The sequence below is a fragment of the Takifugu flavidus genome, chromosome 12 (assembly GCF_003711565.1).
Source record: "Takifugu flavidus isolate HTHZ2018 chromosome 12, ASM371156v2, whole genome shotgun sequence".
Classification (NCBI taxonomy): Eukaryota; Metazoa; Chordata; class Actinopteri; order Tetraodontiformes; family Tetraodontidae; genus Takifugu; species Takifugu flavidus.
The window spans coordinates 3,841,234-3,860,916 of NC_079531.1; the positions used below are offsets into that span (position 1 = coordinate 3,841,234).

The 19,683-nt window shown below is 41.6% G+C and overlaps 2 protein-coding genes and 1 long non-coding RNA gene across 5 annotated transcripts; 2 read left to right on the forward strand and 1 right to left on the reverse strand.

Moving 5' to 3' along the window:
- The first annotated feature begins 624 nt into the window (after positions 1-624).
- Positions 625-8,372, forward strand: postnb (periostin, osteoblast specific factor b). The gene is made up of 21 exons (XM_057048789.1): positions 625-763; positions 943-1,038; positions 2,714-2,778; positions 2,934-3,091; positions 3,168-3,332; positions 3,414-3,560; positions 3,689-3,830; positions 4,426-4,638; positions 4,727-4,861; positions 5,092-5,240; positions 5,393-5,529; positions 5,651-5,781; positions 5,860-5,990; positions 6,148-6,250; positions 6,330-6,397; positions 6,628-6,673; positions 6,779-6,808; positions 6,896-7,015; positions 7,096-7,143; positions 7,249-7,282; positions 7,740-8,372. The coding sequence occupies exons 1-21, from the start codon at positions 645-647 to the stop codon at positions 7,744-7,746; spliced, it is 2,244 nt and encodes a 747-aa protein (XP_056904769.1). The 5' UTR covers positions 625-644; the 3' UTR covers positions 7,747-8,372.
- A 5,132-nt stretch (positions 8,373-13,504) lies between these two features.
- Positions 13,505-18,664, forward strand: spartb (spartin b). Of its 3 annotated transcripts, XM_057048680.1 has the most exons (9): positions 13,505-13,707; positions 14,073-14,891; positions 15,731-15,925; positions 16,868-17,024; positions 17,118-17,312; positions 17,391-17,549; positions 17,630-17,720; positions 17,863-17,909; positions 18,274-18,664. In XM_057048680.1, exons 2-9 carry the CDS (start codon positions 14,076-14,078, stop codon positions 18,378-18,380), a joined length of 1,767 nt encoding a protein of 588 aa, XP_056904660.1. In that variant the 5' UTR covers positions 13,505-13,707; positions 14,073-14,075; the 3' UTR covers positions 18,381-18,664. The 3 variants fall into 3 exon arrangements, with proteins under 3 accessions (XP_056904660.1, XP_056904658.1, XP_056904659.1); XM_057048678.1 differs by lacking the exon at positions 17,863-17,909; XM_057048679.1 differs by lacking the exon at positions 17,863-17,909 and having other exon boundaries at positions 13,508-13,732.
- Positions 18,665-18,805: 141 nt separating this feature from the next.
- On the reverse strand, positions 18,806-19,463 carry LOC130534515 (uncharacterized). Its single transcript, XR_008952919.1, has 2 exons — positions 19,330-19,463; positions 18,806-19,182 (listed from the first exon to the last, which is right to left on the reverse strand). It is a non-coding gene; the product is annotated as an uncharacterized LOC130534515 (long non-coding RNA).
- Positions 19,464-19,683: the final 220 nt, after the last annotated feature.

Here is a 19,683-nt window from a genome sequence, read left to right on the forward strand (position 1 = left end):
GAGAATTATGAATGCCGGGGGGACTATGAGTTTGGCCTCCCTCCTACCACTGGGTGGAGCAACATATACATCCTGAAATATCTGTATGTTTGACATTTGTTTGATCCTCATAGCTGGACTGGTTCCCTCTCCAGCTGTAAAGCCTCTCGAACTTTCAAATGAATATTTACACAGTCTGATGATGTGCATAATAACACAAATAATCAGTTATTCATCAAATAAGGCCATGGCTAATTAGAAGTACAATCAAATCTGAGTTATGCAACATTTTATACACACACCCACACACACACACACACACACATACAGTATATATATCAAAAGGCACATCTTACATATTTAAAGCTGCATGTAAATGATATGGAAATTCTTTAATTTTTCACAGTGAAAAGTAAAAATATTTTGAAAGTAAGTTAAACAAAATGTGCATACTGTATATATAACCCTAATGAGTTGTAGGAGAATGTCAATGTTGCAGTGTGATGTAATGTATGCAGAGTGAGGGTTCCAGGAGGCATTGGGTGGTCCGCTGTACTCACAAGATGCTGCGATCCTCCTTGAGTGGTGGGTGCGAACTATAAAAACTCCCCCTCTGGGTCTTGTCCCGTTACTCTGAGACTGAGAGTGTAGCTGAGAAATAAGAGATGAAGCTCTTTTTCATAGCTGCTTTTGCACTCTTTGTGCTTTCCGTGTTTGACAAGGCCGACTCATCAGCTTATGATAAAATAGTTGCCCACAGTCGCATCAGGGCAAGGAAAGAAGGGTAAGCTCACAAATATTTTACACTTACCTAATTATTATTTGGATTTTGTATTTATTCTTGGGATGAGGGTATGTTTTTGGTACCTCATTTGAATGGATGCACTTATTTTTTTCTTATTTTCCTGTAAGCTTACCTATTTTGCATAATTATAATTTGTTCATCTTGCTTTTGTCCCTCAGACCAAATGTCTGTGCGCTTCAGCAAGTCATGGGAACCAAGAAGTACTTTAGTACCTGTCGTAACTGGTACAATAAGTCCATCTGTGGAAGAAAAGCGTAAGTCTGTTGTTTTTTCATTTCATTTGGCTTATTCGAAAGGAAGAACAAACGTTATAATTAGCCACAATTTTCAATGTTTTAGATGCATTCGTGTTTTTTATTTGAATCTTTTTGTGTCTAACGTGTGGTGCTTTCAGTGAAACATATGATGTTAATAATTAAGGAAAAACTAACATATGGAAACCTCTAAAAACCCAGTTCAGGCCTCTGGTTTTCCTAACTCAGAAAGACTTTTGTCAGTGAACGCCACAGTGGTGAACCACTGGTTTCAGGAAATGATGTGAATGCATGGAAAAATGCTCAACCCCAATCTTTCTGGACCAGCTCTTTTTTTTCTGCCATTGTTTCAGCGCGCTCAGCACTTTTGTGTTGAGACATGCCAACAGTACAGACTGTCTCCCTCTCATACAGAAATTTATCTTCCCAAGTGTAACTTGCGTAAACAGACTATTAATCATGAATGCACACAGCTCATATATATGACCGTAGAATCAATCATAAGAGAGCTGAGTCGAGGATACTGGATTACGTGATTAACGCCCACATGTGCTTGTATAAATGAGGATATAACATTCCAGATTATATGAACAAAGTTGTTTTTTTTGGGGGGGGGGGGGGGGGGTTAAGATCAATCAATCTTGCTTACAAGTTCATTATATAATTGAAACCAAGTTGCCATAATTCTAAGTGGAAAACCTGATTTTATGAAGGCGCTGACGAGTCAAATGTTTCCAATGACATGGCCAGACACAAACCCTCAATGTGGGAGGGCAGTGGAGCAATGGTTCTGCTGACTCTGCTCCAGTGGGACCCAGTTGATCTCATCGCAATCCCTCCAACCCCATTCAACCTCCATTTGGATACAGCTGTTGTTAGGGCGGTGGGGTAGGTGGGTGGGGGGTGTAGTTAGCCACGGCCCAGATGCCTCCATCTGCCTCTGCTCTGTCTGAAAAGAACAATAATCCTTTGGAGGCTTTTCAGTGGTGCACGGATGTTAGACCATTTGAGGTGAAATGTCAAAAATGTGTGCAAGTGCTGGAAAATGGAAATAACACCTTTTAGGGGTGTTTAAGTTGACTGACTGGGGTGGTAGGAACCCTTTTATTTGAATACTCAGAGTTTTACTATCCTCTGCAGGCCTGGGGAAGACTATACTTCCTGCATGTTTATCCTAAACAGCATCAACCGCATCGCCGTCATTTGTGTCTAATTTATCTAAACACAATCACAACAATCTATTCTCTGAATTATACAAATTGTTTCCAGATTAGTTCAACAGACCATAAAACCACATGCATTGTGTCAACAGGTCCCCAGGCCAGAATCCTGGTGTTTCTGTGCACAAGTAGATGCCAAATAAAGTTCTAATTGAGCTTCAAAGTGGAGGTCTTGGTGATATAAATCTACTACTGAAATGGTAGTTCGCTAAAATAATCCAGGCACTCCTTCCATTAAGGTTTGGTTTACAATGCTGGATTAAACGGTTTCTTTGGGAAATGAGATGAGATAATAGCTGACATCTGGAACCACTGAATGCCTGAGAGTGAGGCCAGAAAACAATTCAGCAAAAAAGAAAAATGATTAAATCACACTTTGACAGCTTTATTGAAAGTATTACTGTTTAATGCTTATTTGAGATCATACTTACAGTGGTGACGGCTGTGTTTCACAGGACGGTGCTTTATGAATGCTGCCCCGGGTACATGAAGCTGGAGGGCATGCATGGATGCCCTGCAGGTATGTTGCATAAAGAGCAACAATGTGGTCACATCCTCCAGCTGTCGAGCAGCTGTGGGACCACATTAAACTCTTTTTACCTGCACACTTTAAAAACGGCAATATATTGACGTGCAGACAGACATATAATAATTCTTATTTTCGTAATGTCTCAGTGGCCCCAATCGACGATGTCTACGGCACTCTGGGTGTGGTGAAAGCCACATCAACCCAAAGGTACTCTGAAATTTCCAAGCTAAGGCCGGAGATCGAGGGGTCCGGCTCCTACACTTTCTTTGCCCCATCTAATGAGGCCTGGGACTCTTTAGATGACGTGAGTCAAGAACAAGGCAACACTGAATCGATACGTCATGTTTGTGTGGTTGCAATATCTCAATTTTTCCGAACAGACAATGAAAAATGCACTGGTCAGCAACGTGAACGTGGAGCTCTACAACGCGCTGCATTATCACATGTCCAAAAAACGTCTTTTAACCAAAGATCTGAAGAACGGAATGACGGTCCCTTCGATGAACCTGGACCTTGACCTCTACATCAACCATTACCCCAACGGGGTGGGTACACTCACTCTTATTATCGCAGTAATTCCACTGTAGTGTTACCCTCGTTTGTGCTGTAATGATCGATACACGCAGGTGGTGACAGTCAACTGTGCCAGGATTATCCACGGCAACCAGGTTGCAACCAATGGAGTCGTGCATGTGATTGACCGTGTTATCGGCGCTGTTGGAAACACGATCCAGGATGTTATCGAAAATGACGATGAACTTTCAACCTTGAGCGTGAGTATGAATTACCTGCCCATTCAGGGTTAGAGGGGAAGATTAATTATTTTTGACTGACTTGAAGAGTCTCGGTGGTTTCTGTGTGCATATTAAAGCTTATTCCACTTATTGGGGTAAAAATATAGGACGTGGCTCAAAGCGCTGGCGTCTTGGAGAAGTTGGGTCAACCGGGACATTACACTCTATTCGCCCCCACCAACAAGGCCTTCGAGGGTTTGGGCCGGGAAGTTTTGGAGCGACTTCGGGGCGACAAGGGCGCTCTCAAAGGTAAAACAAGCGGTCAAAAAGATTACCAGATGACCTTTAGAACTTGGCAGCCCGAAGACATTATAGCACACTCATCAACAAATTGAGCGACTCATGAGTTTGTGTGTTTACATGTTGTGTTGGATAATCATTGACCATTTCAGCAGAAGTGTTTTGTGTTTCATGTTATAAACTTCACAGGTCATAACTTCTGCAAGAAACACAAACTGGAATCTGTTGATCCCAGAAGGCTGAAATTGAAGGCAGGAAACAGCTACTTTATAGTGTAACACAGTCAACGTGACGCATCTCCTTCAGTGTTAGCTAACAGCTTGCATATGTTACGACAACATATCCCTTCCAAGACAAACAAAACCTTTAAACTCAAGTCTTCTCAAGGACCCACAGGATCCAAAGGATCTTGAGGTTGGAAGGTTGTAATAGCCCCCCCGCGTATTGTAATTCGAGAAAGAACCTTAAAGAATAAAAGTATATTATATTTTATGTGTCACCCTTGCAAGAGACTGACTGGTGTCCAATCCAAACCAACAAAGTTTCCTTCGTACATTGTACCTAAACAACTGTGGTTGAAACATTCTCTTGTTTTCATTTTCAGCTCTTGTTAATTTCCACCTCCTGGACTCAGTCCAGTGCTCCGAGGCCATCATGAGCGGGACCTCTTACGAGACTATGGAGGGCAGCAATGTTATAATTGGCTGTGATGGCGAAAGCTTAACTGTGAATGGCATCAAGATGGTGCTGAAAAAGGACATTGTCACCACCAATGGAGTCATCCACCTCATTGACAAAGTGCTCATGCCAGACTCAGGTTGGATATTGTTCACCTTTTAGGTATTTATATGAATTTTCATGGAGTCCAGATTTCAATGGTTTCAATATTTTCTGTACCATTTCAGCTAAGCAAGTGATGGAACTAGTGGGAGATTCCCAGTCGACTTTCCGTGACATGGTGGCTCAGTTGGGCCTTTCTAGTGCAATGAGACCAAAGGCTGAGTATACTTTACTGGCTCCCCACAACGATGCCTTCACTGGTAGGTCTAATCATTAAACCATTGAAAGTCAGCCTTTTCTTTCCCTCCCCACCACCTCAACATTAATCATGATGGCTTACATGTCCACTCACAAGTGGAATGAATTTTAATGGATTCTGAAGTCATTTTGTAACTCCGTATAAAGTTAACAATAGGAATAAATATTACAAAGCCAATATAGGCATTTACATATTATAGTGTTACCAATAAAACCACTGTTAACTCTTTAGATGAGGTCATGTCCAAGGATCAGAGGCTGCTCAGGATTCTCCTGGAGAACCACATCCTGAAAAATAAAGTTGTCCTGGGAGAGTTGTACAATGGCCAGCATCTGGAGACAATTGGAGGCAAACTTTTGAGGGTCTTCATCTATCGCACAGTACGTCCGCTCCTCTCAAGTCCTGCCCAGAAACGATGACAGGCTCCAGGGAAACACATGCTCCGTCCATTACTTGCCGCCACACTTGTCATCATGCAATTCAGCTATGGCGTTTGATGGCTTTGGCATTAACTTGGCATTTATTACGGCAGGCTGTGTGCATCGAGAACTCCTGTCTGATCAGGGGCAGTAAAGAGGGAATCAATGGAGCCCTTCACATCACAAAGACTCTGCTGAAACCATCCGAAAAAACCATCTATGAGATTCTGATGGAGAACGGGAGGTTCAAGTAAGTCCCCTGATATGCTGTAGTTAAAAATGTTGGTATCCAAAGCCAGATTTTCAACATTCTGTAGGTTCTTGTCATGTTTCTGTCACCAAACCCAGCATTTACTTTGTCTGTGTTGCAGGATCTTTTTGTCCCTGATGGAAGCCGCTGAAATGACTGACCTGCTGAAACAGGAGGGGGATTTCACCCTGTTTGCCCCAAGCGATGAGGCTTTTGCTAGCTTAACACAGAGTGATTTAACCTTGTTGAAGAGTAGGTGCTCTTTCTTCTCTTAGCATGTTTCTTTAAATAGTTTAATTATTTAATGTCATTTTTATTAATTGTTTTTAGGTGACATAACTGCCCTCAGAACCATCCTTCTGTATCACTTCAACAAAGGGATTTTCATCGGAGGAGGTTTGGAAAATGGGGTTACAAACCTTTTCAAGTCTCTCCAGGGCAACAACATTAAAGTAATCTTCGTAAGTGGAGCAAGACCAGCCATCACTCACATCCAGCAGCATTCTTTCAGCTGTGCTTAAAGGGATAGTCCCTAAAAAACAAAAATCGCTGATTCTCCGCTCTGATTGTGGTTTGCAAACCCTCATTTTGACCTTTTTTGGCCTTTTTATCCCTCAGGCAAACAAGACAATGCAAGTGAATTCTCTTCAAATCCCAGAATCAGATATAATGGGAAAAAATGGTGTCATCCATTTTGTGAACCACATCTTATATCCAGGGGGTAAATGTTTCCATCTCTGTGATTATAAATGTATTGCCTTGCAATTATTAAAACCCAAACTGACCATGCTTCCTTCCAGATATCCCCGTTGGAAGCCAGAGTCTCCTCAGTCTGCTGAGGAAGATGATCACCAACATACAAATCAAGGTACAACAAAACTTGACCACAAAACGTCAACAGATTTAATTGTCACTTTTGTTTAAACACACAATTTATTTCCCTCGGTCTATTCCTAAAACCCATGGAACAGATGATGTCGTCACCCACAAAAGTCATCTTTTATTTTTCCATTTAGCCTCCCACATGTATTAATTGCAGCTTTCCTATTGATTCCACAATTTAGTTGACATGAATCCTTACCCCCTCATTTCTTTCAGTACATTTCTGGTTACAAATATCAAGAAATTCCGCTTACCTTTTTAAGTAAGTAATAATTATGTATATTCTGGTATTATCATACTTGTGTTTTGATCACCATTATGTCCCTCACTGTCATTAACAACTGTTTTTTCCTGTGGTTATAACTAGAGAGGACCGTCACTCGGTTCGTCCAGGAAGGTACAGTTTAAGTGCATTCTACTGCTTTATATTAGCTAATAAGAAAATGGTGGCTTGTTGTACAATGGATCTCGTCTTCTTTGGCAGTTCCTGATGTACCGGTAACCAAATTCACGAGAGTTGTTCAATCAAAGCCCACTTTCACCAAGTTGACCATCGAAGGGATCGAAGAACCATCCATCACTGAGATCACCAGGCTCGTCCAAGGTATGTGTTTATTTAGATAATTACAATTCCCCGTAAGATGATTTATCATTCTGCATTTTTAATAATGGTGTCATTTACAGGGCCCCAGTATTCATCCAGTGCTGGTATCTCCACAGTCAAAGTGGAAGGTTAGACTAAGAATATAATTATGAAATTAAATCTGAGGATATTCCTATTTATTGTTTTTTTCCGGGCTTATAGAGTATAAACTATTTTATTTCTAATCATTGTAGATCGCAGCTCAAGCAGAACTAGTACCCGAACCAGGTAAATCATATACCCTTCTGCAGTAACACAACACTACTTTAATGATAGTAACCCAGGAGGCCAAAGCTCCAGAGCAAAATGCCTCAGATCTTTTGGGCCTCCCCACAAGCAGAGCAGTTTTTTTTTCACAGTAGTCATGCAGCAGCCATCATCTCTGCATGTGTAAAATGTGTCAGAGGAAAGATTTAACGCCTGCTGTCTTGGAAGGGGAGTCCTACGACTTCCCATGCATGTGTCTGCTGTGACAACGCTCGAGTGAACGTCGCATTCGCTCTTGATACGCCTGCAGCAGCCGCTCATGTGGATAATATTTCAACTCTCTTTTCCATCCCAGCAGCCACCTGTTGGCTCCCAGTGTGTAACTTATCATCACTGTCTGCTATGCTGAGTTTAGGCCTCTGTTGTGTCGCATATTGATCCGTCTGCATGTTCATCTTTTCTTTTTTTACCCCCCCAGATGGTAACATGAGGAGAGTGATGGAATCAGCAGGAAATGTGACCACTGCAAACACCCAGAGAGACTCGTTCTAGTGATACATTACAGAAGATGAATTGAACTGTAATAAATTCATCTGAAATAAATAAAACTCAATGGTGCTCTGAATGTATCTCTTGTGTACGTTGTCTAAAAAGACGCTTGTAAAAAGGAACATTTCAGCAGTCTTTAAGGAACAAACAGACAGATAATCCTTTTAATGTGCACCAGTTAAGTAGCAATAAAACATCCATTTCTGCTATTCTTATTTCTGCTTGAGTTAAATGTTAAGAAATTTTACTAGCTTAGCATGCTAAAATATAGGAAAGGTAGTTCAGATTTTTCCTACTACTGTATAAATTCAAGTGTTTGTGTGGACCTTGATGCTCCAGTGTTTAGTACAATCTATTCACAGTAGAGGAGTTCTGTTTTTATACTTTACTTCAGCTATTTGGGGAGATGCATTTTAGAGTGTGTAGTCACAGTTAGGTACAGTACACATTTCCTTGTTCATCTGACATTTTCTCTCAAATTCAATAGTTTTCAAAATCATGCTGTTCTTTTCTTATGGACAATGTATGGTTTTAATTAAAGTCTAACTGATTTGATGTTTCATTTTTTTTTATTCGTTAAAGTAAATACAATGTGCATATCTGTGGTTTGAAGTCCAGCAGTAGTTTAATATTTTAGGAACTGGCGTATTCAAAAACATTACAAATTTTAAAAAAAATGACTGTATACAGCAGAACATAATTACCATGCTGAAGGTTTTCACTGAAAATGTAAAACACTTTCTCCATTTTCATGGGCACTGCAGAGTTAAATGACAATCATTTAGCAACTGTCAATAATAGACTGCAGTTCACAGTGTTTAATTTCCTAGTTTCCTGTTGGTCGCTCGCACCATTCTGGCTACAATATTATCATGTTAACTGAGCAATTATTGATGTAACCTTCCCGTTTTGTTATCCATAATTACACTAACTTGCATTGCAGCAATGTCTGCATCAATAAACACATTCCACAATTCAGTAAGCACTTTGGTGTTTAGTAGCCAAACAACTATTTAGTAAACGCCAGTGCTGATTTAAAAATGACAGGCTTGTTTTGACAGATTCATTTGTGCACTACATAATGAATATACTGCTTTATAAAAAGATGTGACCCCACGTAACCCCCATCCTCCCATCAGTATGCACTGTATCAGCGTTTCGGGCTTTAATACTGGTTCTTAAACCAATAAATGGACTTCAGACATTCGTTGTCCATTAGCGCAGGGGGAGCCGTTCTTTGCCAGAGTTTTCTAAATACATCCTGATTTTATGTTGCCTGAGTTGTTCTTGTAGGGACTTATACCTGTCTGGTTTTGGAGGCACATGAATAAAAGCTTCTGATGCAGTTGTCAGGACACGCTCTTTAAAGGCAGCTGTGAATCTAGAACAGACATTTTTTTCAGCCCTGAGACAAACTCAGCAAAGAGTTTTCCCCCAAAACATCAGCTAAGTTGTTCAGTAAAGACCAAATGATCCCCTCCCTTATTGAGGTAATATTTGCTTTTGAAACGCTTTAATAACCAGCATCTAATCCTGTTTTTTTGCTGTAAAACACCCCCCCCCCCCCCCCCCCCCCGCCGCCATACAGACGGGCTGATTCATAAGTTGTGATGCCACAAACTGACAGAATCCCCAGGGATCATTTTTATTGCACACTCAGTAATAATAATATGTTCATCAGCCAGTTTATTTGCTGTTTTGGCCAGGTTTTTTATTGATTCACAATATTCCTATGTAATGAATAAAACCTCAGTTATTTAGCTTCCCCAAAACTTGCAGACTCAGCATTTTATTCGCTCACACAAGTGAGAAATAACATCTCACATATTTTAATTTGTTTGTCTGCCTGTGTCAGTCTGGACTGTCAGAGAATATTAAGTTTATACAGTATTAAGTGCCTAAAGCGTTTTTACCTAAGCCAAGGACGTTAGGTGACAACACTTTTTTTCTTATTATTACTGTATTAGTAATAAAGATATCTGACTTTTAAATTGCTGACATTAAAAAAGGGGCTTCATGCTGCTTACAAGCATCAACTGGATTTATAAAGTTTATACAATAATTACATTTCACTAGACTCACAGTACATTTATTATGGAGAAAATTCTATTAATGTCTGCTGAATTTCATGATGAACAAAATGGTGTTTACTAGAAGTAAATAAGCAGAGTAATATAAATAAAATAAAAGCACATTAAATAGAGATAAATGGTTTTTGGTGTTGAATTAAACTATTTTTCTAAGAAGCTGCAGAGAGATGCTTGATGTGTGGGCCAACCAGGGATCTATAACACTGAAAAAAAATAGTTTATCTACCACGGGAATGTGGATTTTAGAGAATGATGATGAAATGTGATTCTCAGTGTTTCCTCTTTCAAGGTAGTGCGTCAGTTTGTTTGACTTTTTCCTGCACAGAACAAAAATGGCATTATGTCTTGCTGATTTTGACATGAGCTGCATGACGTTGTTTTACTTTCTCTGTGGTCTCAAGGAGTTCTGGTATGATCTTAAACTGAACATTCTTCTTTTACCATCCCTGTGAACACTTTTATTGGCCAGCGGTGTCATAACGTTGTATTTTAACTGGACATTTATTGAGCTTAGCTCTCGGCTTGAGTCATGGCTTGGAAAATCTGCAATATTATGTATTAAAGAGATGTGTTTTGATTACAGGGACAGGGTTTATTCTTCATTCATTTTGCTTATTCCAAATGTACAGAATGTTCAGTACATAAAAACATAGAACGCTGGTTTTTAGGCAATCTGCCAAGAAGACTGAGATGATATACATCTGGTGCAGAAGTTTGAAGACACTATTCCTTGGATCCTGGAGGATCAGTTCGCTGGTGGCCAGTTGGACTTCTTTATGCCTTTTTGTGGGAGTCAGGAGCCACGTGGAAGGGATTCCCTGTTTTCACGGTGTAGTTTTCCGGTCGGCACAGCTGCTGACTTGGACCAGTGCTTGTAATCACTCATGCGAGAGAAAGCTCATTTCAACTATTCTATTTTAAAATACAGGTATTTGGGGGATTCTCTACAAGCTGCTGCAAGTGCTGCATAAATTCAGGGGCCAAGTGCATGAAAACATGTTAATAAACGTGAATCAACCTCACCGGGTTTTGGTTTCAAAGCTAAATTATGTCATTAGTATTAATATCTCTCGTTTTGGAAGTCGTCAGCCGGCAGAGTTTGAAGAGGATTAACTACAAGATGTTCACTAACTTCATGAGACAAAATGCTTCCAAATAAATGTTTCTCTTTCCATTGGAGTATTTTCTCAGTGCACGGGTGAGTGGTTACAGCAACCGTAGATCACTATAATCTTGTACAGGCTATTTCATTTAATGCTGAGATGAGAAATGGAGTTGATGAATTTCTTTGTCTGTGCTGCGCTAAGGCAAGGGCTGAAACCGGCATGTAAACACTCCGCTGCCACGTATTTAACAATGAAAACCATACCACTGAGGTTTTTATGTCTCCATAATTACAAAAGGCTCAATTGGGGTTTTTGCCCCCCCGAATATGGTGGTGGATCACATAAAGATGCTGCGTTCAAACTGAAATTCTAATCCCTCATCCAGACGATTCAGGATGGTCTGGCACTCAGAAGAAACACACTATATTTGAGGGGAGGGTTGTTTTTGTCGTGACTCGAGGGAACATTTCGGATTCAAGCTGGAAATGTGGCTGTTGGGATGAGATGGAAGCAAGTATTGCAGTAATGAGATGATTCTATGTTTGTGCAGTTCCAGTCCTTGAAAGAAAGAATACAAATGTACGAGGTATGTCTGACTATATGTGTGCTTTTGGCCATCTGATAAATCCATTCTTCTGGTTCTGCAGCTCTGAAGTGATCTGTATGTGCAGAGCATGTGAAAACAGGCAGAGATCAAACCCAAGGTTTCATCCTCATTTTGGAATTCCTACGGAAACTCCGATGTCTGCTCAATTACGGTACTTCCATGAGTTTATGGGAAACATACCAAAGTTAAAAGCATGTGATGTCATTTGCAAAAGTCTCCGGAGGTGAAAAGCTGATACACGCAGCGCCGTCAGGTAACAAAGGTGGGGCGTGGGGGGAGGTGGGGGCGTGGGGGGAGGTGGGGGCGTGGGGGGAGGTGGTCCTCGATTGCTTCAGGCGAAGAGGTTTTTACGGCCGGGTGATTTATTGGAGACAATTTAAAAACAACAACCAAAAAACAGTAATAGAGGGCACTTTAAAACTACCTTCATGTTTCACCCCCACCATTTACCCCCCTTTCCCCCTTCCCCTTTCCATATTTAGTAAACTTTCAAACAGATGCTGCTATAAAAGTGAGGGCAGAGTGTTTTTCCAGATATCACGGCCTCGTGTCACATGAGCTGTCAAGGGTCCTGGACTTAGAAGAGAGCAGGATGTCTCTGCTCATAAATCACAGGGCATGGAAAGTTTTACTGGTGACTCTGATCCCAGTCCTGCTCCGTTCATCTATCAGTGGGAGGCAACTTTGTTCTTCAGCTTCCTGTAACTAATGATGATGATGACAGTCGCGAAATGTGATCATTTTCATGCTAATATCAAAATGTGAATTTGGTCATGAAGTTGATATTCAGTGAAGCTCTGGATAAACAGAAATGTTCCATTAACAGTGCTTGATTAAATGTGCTGCATGATTGCTTTGTTTTTAAATTTCTCTTTGAATTAAAGGTGAGTTCTGAGCATGAGACCGCACACAGCATTGAGACATATACAAAAGATCATCTGAGTGGCAACATTTTCCATCTTAGAGGAGAAAACGCTGGTGCCTGGAGGAAAAACTGACTCAATTGTCTAACTTCCATGTACAGATTTTTCGGCCTGAGCAGACAGACACATGTCGGACAGACACATGTCTGTCTGCAGTAATTCAGACTGGTTTCCATTAGTAAGACAGGACAGCTGACCTGGTTTCAAACAGGAGATGTTTTGTTATACCGTAATCGTCCCTGTCACGATGATACACTCCGACACATGGATTAAAATTGAACATATGTTTCATAAACATCTGTAGATGTGCGTGTGTTGAATTCATTTGGCCTGTTTTCTTAAGAAATGGATGAACATGATAACTTGGCTGAGGAAGTTGCCAAAGCAGGAAATTGGTGACGCTGCTCTTGGTTATCACATGCCTTTCCTCAGGGTCATAGACAAACAGGACATGATGCAGGAACTGACAACACTTAAAAAGAATAAATTAGGATATGGACGATGATAAAAGGATGATTTCGTGAGAGGATTTGCAGTGCTGATTTTTATTTTCTGTTTTCATTTTCACTTAGGCCCATGAGCAGAAATAGGCAAACGTAATACAACATTTCTCCCTCTGTGTATTTGTAATTACTTTCATAATCTGAGTTTAAATGTGTGCCTTATGACAGCTGAAAGGGTTTCAGCTATAGATAGATAGATAGAACAAAATCCTCATAATCTTCTACTGCAATAAGGTGATTGTATAATCTTGTGAATAATTAGTTCGTTTAATAAGGCGTTGCAGTTTTAAAGTTTTAAAGTATCGTAAGTTGCTGTTGACTTTTAACATGAATATTGACTGTTCTCTGGCGGTCAAAATGTGAAATTACAACAGATCAAGTTGCAGTATGATAACTTTCAGCGCTTCCGCTTTTCTTTTAATAAAATAAAGCTATGCGAATTTTATTTTGAAATTCAACATGAAAACATCCTGTTTAAAGTCCTACAACTTCTAACAGACAGTGCTGGGGAGCTATGAGAGGCGTTATCCACCACGAACGGAACACAGCCTTATTTAGAGACGGTTGCTGAATGCACTCCCAGATTTGTTTTAAAAGGGGGCATCGAACTATCTTGTTTGGCAGCCAAAACACAGCAAACTGACCTCGGAGTTCTGTCGTTCAGTGGGGTAAGCGCACTTACCCCTAGCTAAAGTGAGCTAATGCTAACTACGTAACAATACGTGCGTTCTCAGAATGATTTCGATTTAATCCCTCTCAGAATAATTACTCCGAATTAGACTGTAACACAAGGACTTTAGCGTCAGGTCGTGAACAAAGATGTATTCTTCGAAACAAACTTAATCTGTCTTGAACTGTTCAGTTTGTCATTCGAGAAATACGGACATAATTGAGGTTACTGTCTGGAAAGAGAATCCATACACTATATTATATTACACTATTACACTACTTTTAAAGTAGTAATTTTGCTTATAAATGCCAGTATTGCGCAATGTATTTAACTTGTAGATTCGTTTAATGTCTCATTCCATAGGTAATGGAGCAAGCCAAACAAGATGCCTTTGACAATGCCAGACTTGAGGTGATCAAAGATGGTTATGACCGGGCTTTTGAGTGCATTAATAAAGCACTGACCGCAGATGAAGCCGGGGACAAGACACGGGCTCTGGGCCTCTACAAACGAGGGCGGCAGCACCTTCTCAGAGCCATCTCTGTGCCTTCTCGGGGGGAAGAATGCGTTGGTAGCTCCTGGGAATCAGCCAGACAGATGCAGCAGAAGATGCAGGAGACGCTGAACAACATTACAACTCGTCTGGCTCGTTTGGAGACCAGCGTGGAGGTGGGTGCAACAGGTGCGAGCGGTGTCTCTCACCCAAGTGCCCCTGACATGTCTGCAGAGAGTCTCTACCCAACATTCCCCTCAAAAGCAATGCCGGAGAGGCCGGTGCCACCAAACCTACTGTCCCCAAGTAGCCAGCCAGCCGGAGCTGTAGGAGGAAGCACCAAAGGTCCTTCAACCACCAGACATCCGTTGGGTCTGGCTGAGCAGCCCCCAGTGTACTCCCCTCAGGCTGCAGACGGGCACCTGTCCATTTCATACGGAACAAACACAGGGGAAATGCCACTGGTTGGAAATGAGTTCTTCAGCCATACATCTAACTCAACGCCATCTCCCCAAAGTTTGTCTGAAGATGGAGAGGAGCTGCTTTACATCCCTCGTGGTGTCCAGATATTCTTTGTCACCCCTGAAGGTCAAGTGAGTGCCCCGTCATACCCAGGCTACCTGCGACTTGTGAGGTTTACTAGCGATCACTCCGACAGAATGCCCAACCGACCACCAGCATTTCTGCAGGTAGGATGTTACTGATCATATGAATCAATAAATGAAACAGAAGTCTCTCCAAAGCGTTGTCGCTAACACTGTGCAATAGTTAAAAAAAACCCAAAACAAACTCCTTTGGTCTGTTCATGGTAATATCAGCTGCAGAGTTAAATAACATGTGCACCACATGTGTTTGAAGTGCTCATCTGCAAACAAATAAATCACCATGTTTGGCACTTTGCCCTCAGCTCATGTACGGACGTTGTTTGCACGCTATATCAACCACCACATAGAAAGGCTTCGAGTGATAAGATTACAAATTACACAAGGCATCCGTGTCCCCATTATTCACGACAGGCTAATCTGTCCAGAGTGTGCCGTTTTTAGCAGGTTTGTTTGCATTGTTGAAATGATTGTTTGCCCTGCAGGATCATAAGACTGAGATTTGAATCATTATCAGGGACTTTCCTGGGTGATGTTGAAAGAAGATGACATCAGCCATTTCCATTGAGTGCATGTGATTAGCTACACCCTGCACGCAGTGTGACCTTAATCCAGTTAGATACAAACAAGTCGGAAGAGACAGTCGTCCGGTTTGTTTTCCGTTAGACGGCCTGCTATGCTGTACCAATCAGTCTTTTTCACCCAAAGCGAAATGAAAGAATCTTTCATTTTGTTTTTTTTTTTCAATCAGATTTTAATCAGATCTAATATAGCTCTTCCCAATTTCCCCCTATGAAATACACTGAAAATGTTGTGCGGACGCAATGTTTTAATCTCCATATGCAGCACCACTTTTGAATTGCATTATCACATTTGCCATATTACTATCAGAATTATTTATTTTAACCTAATTTGCCTTCCGGCAGGTGTGTGACTGGCTCTACCCTCTCATGAAAACCTTTCCGGTGTTGCTGTGTAACACCGGGGTGTTCATGTTTCCGGATATGATGGCGCCGGCCCCAGGCTATTATTTGGGGGTTGTGCTCTCCGCTGAGCTACCTGCAGCAGACAGAAGGCTGTTCCAGGACCTGCTCACCCAGATGACGGATTTCAGGGTTCAGGTCGGTTTCAGTGAATAGTTCAATCAAAATCATGCACTAAACATTTCATTTCATTAAACTTTGATGAGCGAATTCCCCTGAACATTGTAACCCAAAAAAGCCAACATGTAGTGGGCTTTTTGGCTAAGCCACTTGTGCCATTGCGGCCAAGAGACACTTTTATTAGCCACCTGAGTGCCCTATTCACGTAAACAGTTTTTAGATTTAGTGCTGGGATACAATCCAAGGTAAGAGTTAATGCCTAAATGGTTCAGCTGTGTCTAATCTCGTGTGCTGTTTGGGTTTTTTAAGCAGAATCCAGAGTATTAATATGCAGCACCTCTGTAGCTGTTGCTTGAGAGGTTTCAACCAGAATTTTGTCTGTTGTGAAAGCACCGGTGTGCCTCTGCTGGCACACATCTTTAAGTTCCTTCAGCCTCAGCACTGTGGGGATTTGAGATGGGCAGCAGTGGAGATTTAATCAGTCTTAATGCGCTTACCTGCAGCCAAAGCAGGGCAACCTTATACTTTCAGCATAATGACAAAGACCGTGATGCAGGTACAGTTGCTGGGTCAGACCTACGCAGAACAAGCTCATTTCTGACGGAGGCAGTTAGCTAGTTACCACCTCTGATGGATGTAATTCCCTATTGCAGAATTAGTGTTTCGAGTTCTGGGTCTTCGGGAGATACAATGCTCACAGCATAAAGGGAGGTTGTGCTCTGAAACATTTTAGAATGGCGCCGTGTTTGGGGACAACAAAAGGAGTGCTGTAATGAGAAAGAGAGAATAACAACTGGAGCTCTTGTTTGAAGGTTACTCAAAGGCAAACATCTGAATGGAGACAGCTCGGCTAGAAGAAAGAAGGGTTAAAAGAGTTTGACTGAGAGTAGGGTCTCATTTTCAGGCCAGGTTGTCTAGGTTTATTTTTACAGTAGCTAACTGATGTGTCTGTATCTTCAGGCTCCAGATGAAGCTGCAGAAAGTATTAATCTCAGTCAATCAGTGTCTGTTGCCACACCCGAGGAGACGGTGCCAGAGGAGACGGTACCTGAGGAGACAGAGGAGGAAAAGAACCTACCTGAGTGGAGTGAAAAGGTGGCAAGTGGGATTCTGACAGGTGAGGTCACACTGGATCTTGCACCAAAAATATGCTTCCATTTTTACTGTGGCATGTTTAAGAATCGTCTGTCAAACCTGGCATCCTTAACAGGCGCGTCCTGGCTTAAATGGGGCCTGGTTAAAGGAGCAGAGTATACAGGTGTGGCCATCCACAAAGGGGCATCCAAACTCCGAGAACACATCACTCCAGAAGATAAACCCACTCACGTCAGCCCCACGGTGACCAAAAGCCTCCATGTTGCCAAGCAGGCAACAGGAGGAGCTGTCAAAGTCAGCCAGTTTCTAGGTGACACAGTCAGCATGTTTATAATGGTGCAGTCTTTCACATTGAGCCCTGTAATTTACTAATGCTTTGTCATATCAGTGGATGGGGTGTGTGCAATAGCTGGCCACGTGGGCAAGGAGTTGGCGCCACATGTGAAAAAACACGGAGGTAAGCTCATCCCAGAGTCGATGAAGAAGGACAAAGATGGACGCTCTAACATGGACGGAGCCATGGTTGTGGCTGCCAGCGGAGTAGAAGGTAGAGTCAGTTTGCAGTTTTAGTGTTGAAGAGGAGCGCTAAACTTTGCTTAACAAATTTTATTTGACACATTTGGCCAGGATTTGCAGCAGTTTGGACGGGTTTGGAAGTTGCAGCAAAGAACATAACCACTAGTGTAGCAGCAGAGACCGTGACCACTGTTAAACACAAGTAAGTCTTCCTGTGAGGGCCAAAAGACTGGACAGAGACAATGTAGATCATGTTGGGAAGGTTTTATATGTGTTACATGCAAATCTCAGGCATTACGCATAACAAAACCACATAGTCTCACTTTCCTACTTTACTTTTGCAGATTTAGGGGCCTTCAAAAGGCCTTTGACCCAGCTAATGAGGAGAAAAGTAATTTTCTCTGATTATACTCAACTATCACTAATCACAAGCATGACTAAAGTCTCTTTAACTGGCTCTTCCCTGTGTAGCCAAACACATCATCCTGCCTGTCATTAATTCTTTCGTTGCTTTTATTGGGGAAAAAATGATGCAGATTACTGTATTGGGATTAGGATGTCACAATTTGAGCTGAATATAATTTCCCATTCTACCTACCAGAAATGACTTGGTTTCAAACTGAGCACATGCATGGGTGTAATCTTTGTCGCGTAGAGCATGACCTCATAATCCTTCTTGTTAATCGATCCCCCAAATGCTCTGTCTCCCCCCTTCCCCTGTCCCGATCTATCATCCAATCTGACATCTGATGAAGGTACGGAGCAGCAGCAGGACAAGCCACAGACCACGCTGTCAACTCTGCCATTAATGTTGGAATCACTGCCTTCAACGTTGACAACCTGGGTGTCAAAGCTGTGGTGAAACGGACTGGCAAGCAGACGGCAAAGGCCCTTTTAGAAGACTACAAGATCCAGGAAAAACCAGGCAAACAAGTGGAGAAATCTGACAAGTAGCCAGTAATCTGCCTCATTCCCTCAGCAATGCCTTAAAGCCTAAATGATTGTATCCCATCAGTTTGAATTTAATTTATAAACACTATTTATGAGAAGATATCTAATCTTGATACATTAATTCACTTCAGCACTTTGATTATGCTCTGATTAAGATTATATGAGTCAAATTAAAACATTTTGTTGCTTACACACTACCGTCGACCTGTCGTTAGTAGGCAATTACATTAAACTGGGCTTCATGTACTGGGATAGTCAATACACTAAAGTCTGTCATGTTTAATATACGTGTGGATTAAAATACAAATAGGAAAGACTTTAAAGATGCATATTACCTGTTTTCTTTCTCAGAATTTTAACAACTGACCAATCAAATGGTTTGAACTGTGCAGAGCTTTAAAAATGACATATAAATACTATAAAAATATCTTTAATAAATATATTTCTATGCTGTTAATACAAGTTTGTTTTATTTTAATTTATTCCAAGCATCCTCTGGAATTTAGATGCCATCTCAAACCTGTCACGGACATTTTTTTGGTTCTGTGAATGTGTCTGGAGACTCCACCAGCTGAAGCACAAGAGAAATCGATCTTGGCACGCTGGCAGCATCTGCCCCTCAGAGAGCAGCAGATTTGTCTGGGGCATGTGGTGGTCAGACTCTCTGCTGGAGGAGGCTTTTCATGTCAGAGGTCAAAGCTCCCCATCTTCTGCTGTAGGATGTGAGTCATAAAATTCACAAAAGATGATGTCAAACCAGCACTATCCTGAAACAAACATCTGCAAACCCTAGTCTGACTAAAACAAAACCCTTTCACACTTTTAGAAACTGTTAAATTGCAATAATAAAGAACACGTACGGATTCACAATAAAAGCAGCGCCTACATGGCCACGTGACATCCGATCGGTCCTGTGTGGATGACGTCACAGGGCTGCTCAGAACCCCCTTCGTCTCCACACCGGCGTCAATCAAATACAATTATCACACCTGTGTGGACGCCGCAGGTGACGACGCGTCGTTAGACTGCGTTCGATTCCAGCTTCTGCTGGTTAAATTGTACGAGAAAAGAGAGGGAGAGAAAGTTTATTCACTGCCAATTATGGCGTCGATATCTTCAGCCTCCTACGGTCTAAATGGGGTTCTTTGAAGCGAGTCCATGATGGATTCATGGGCAATGTCGCGCTTTGCTGTTCGGCCAGAACGCCGGCATGA

Excerpts from the sequence above, each read along its gene's own strand:
- spartb (XM_057048678.1), top strand. The coding sequence starts at position 14,076 with ATGGAGCAAGCCAAACAAGATGCCTTTGACAATGCCAGACTTGAGGTG. Across the intron at positions 17,025-17,117 it reads GGCAAGTGGGATTCTGACAG|GCGCGTCCTGGCTTAAATGG; the intron begins GTGAGGTCACAC and ends CATCCTTAACAG. Across the intron at positions 17,313-17,390 it reads CAAAGTCAGCCAGTTTCTAG|TGGATGGGGTGTGTGCAATA; the intron begins GTGACACAGTCA and ends TTGTCATATCAG.
- postnb (XM_057048789.1), top strand. The coding sequence starts at position 645 with ATGAAGCTCTTTTTCATAGCTGCTTTTGCACTCTTTGTGCTTTCCGTG. Across the intron at positions 2,779-2,933 it reads CATGCATGGATGCCCTGCAG|TGGCCCCAATCGACGATGTC; the intron begins GTATGTTGCATA and ends GTAATGTCTCAG. Across the intron at positions 3,831-4,425 it reads CGACAAGGGCGCTCTCAAAG|CTCTTGTTAATTTCCACCTC; the intron begins GTAAAACAAGCG and ends TTTCATTTTCAG.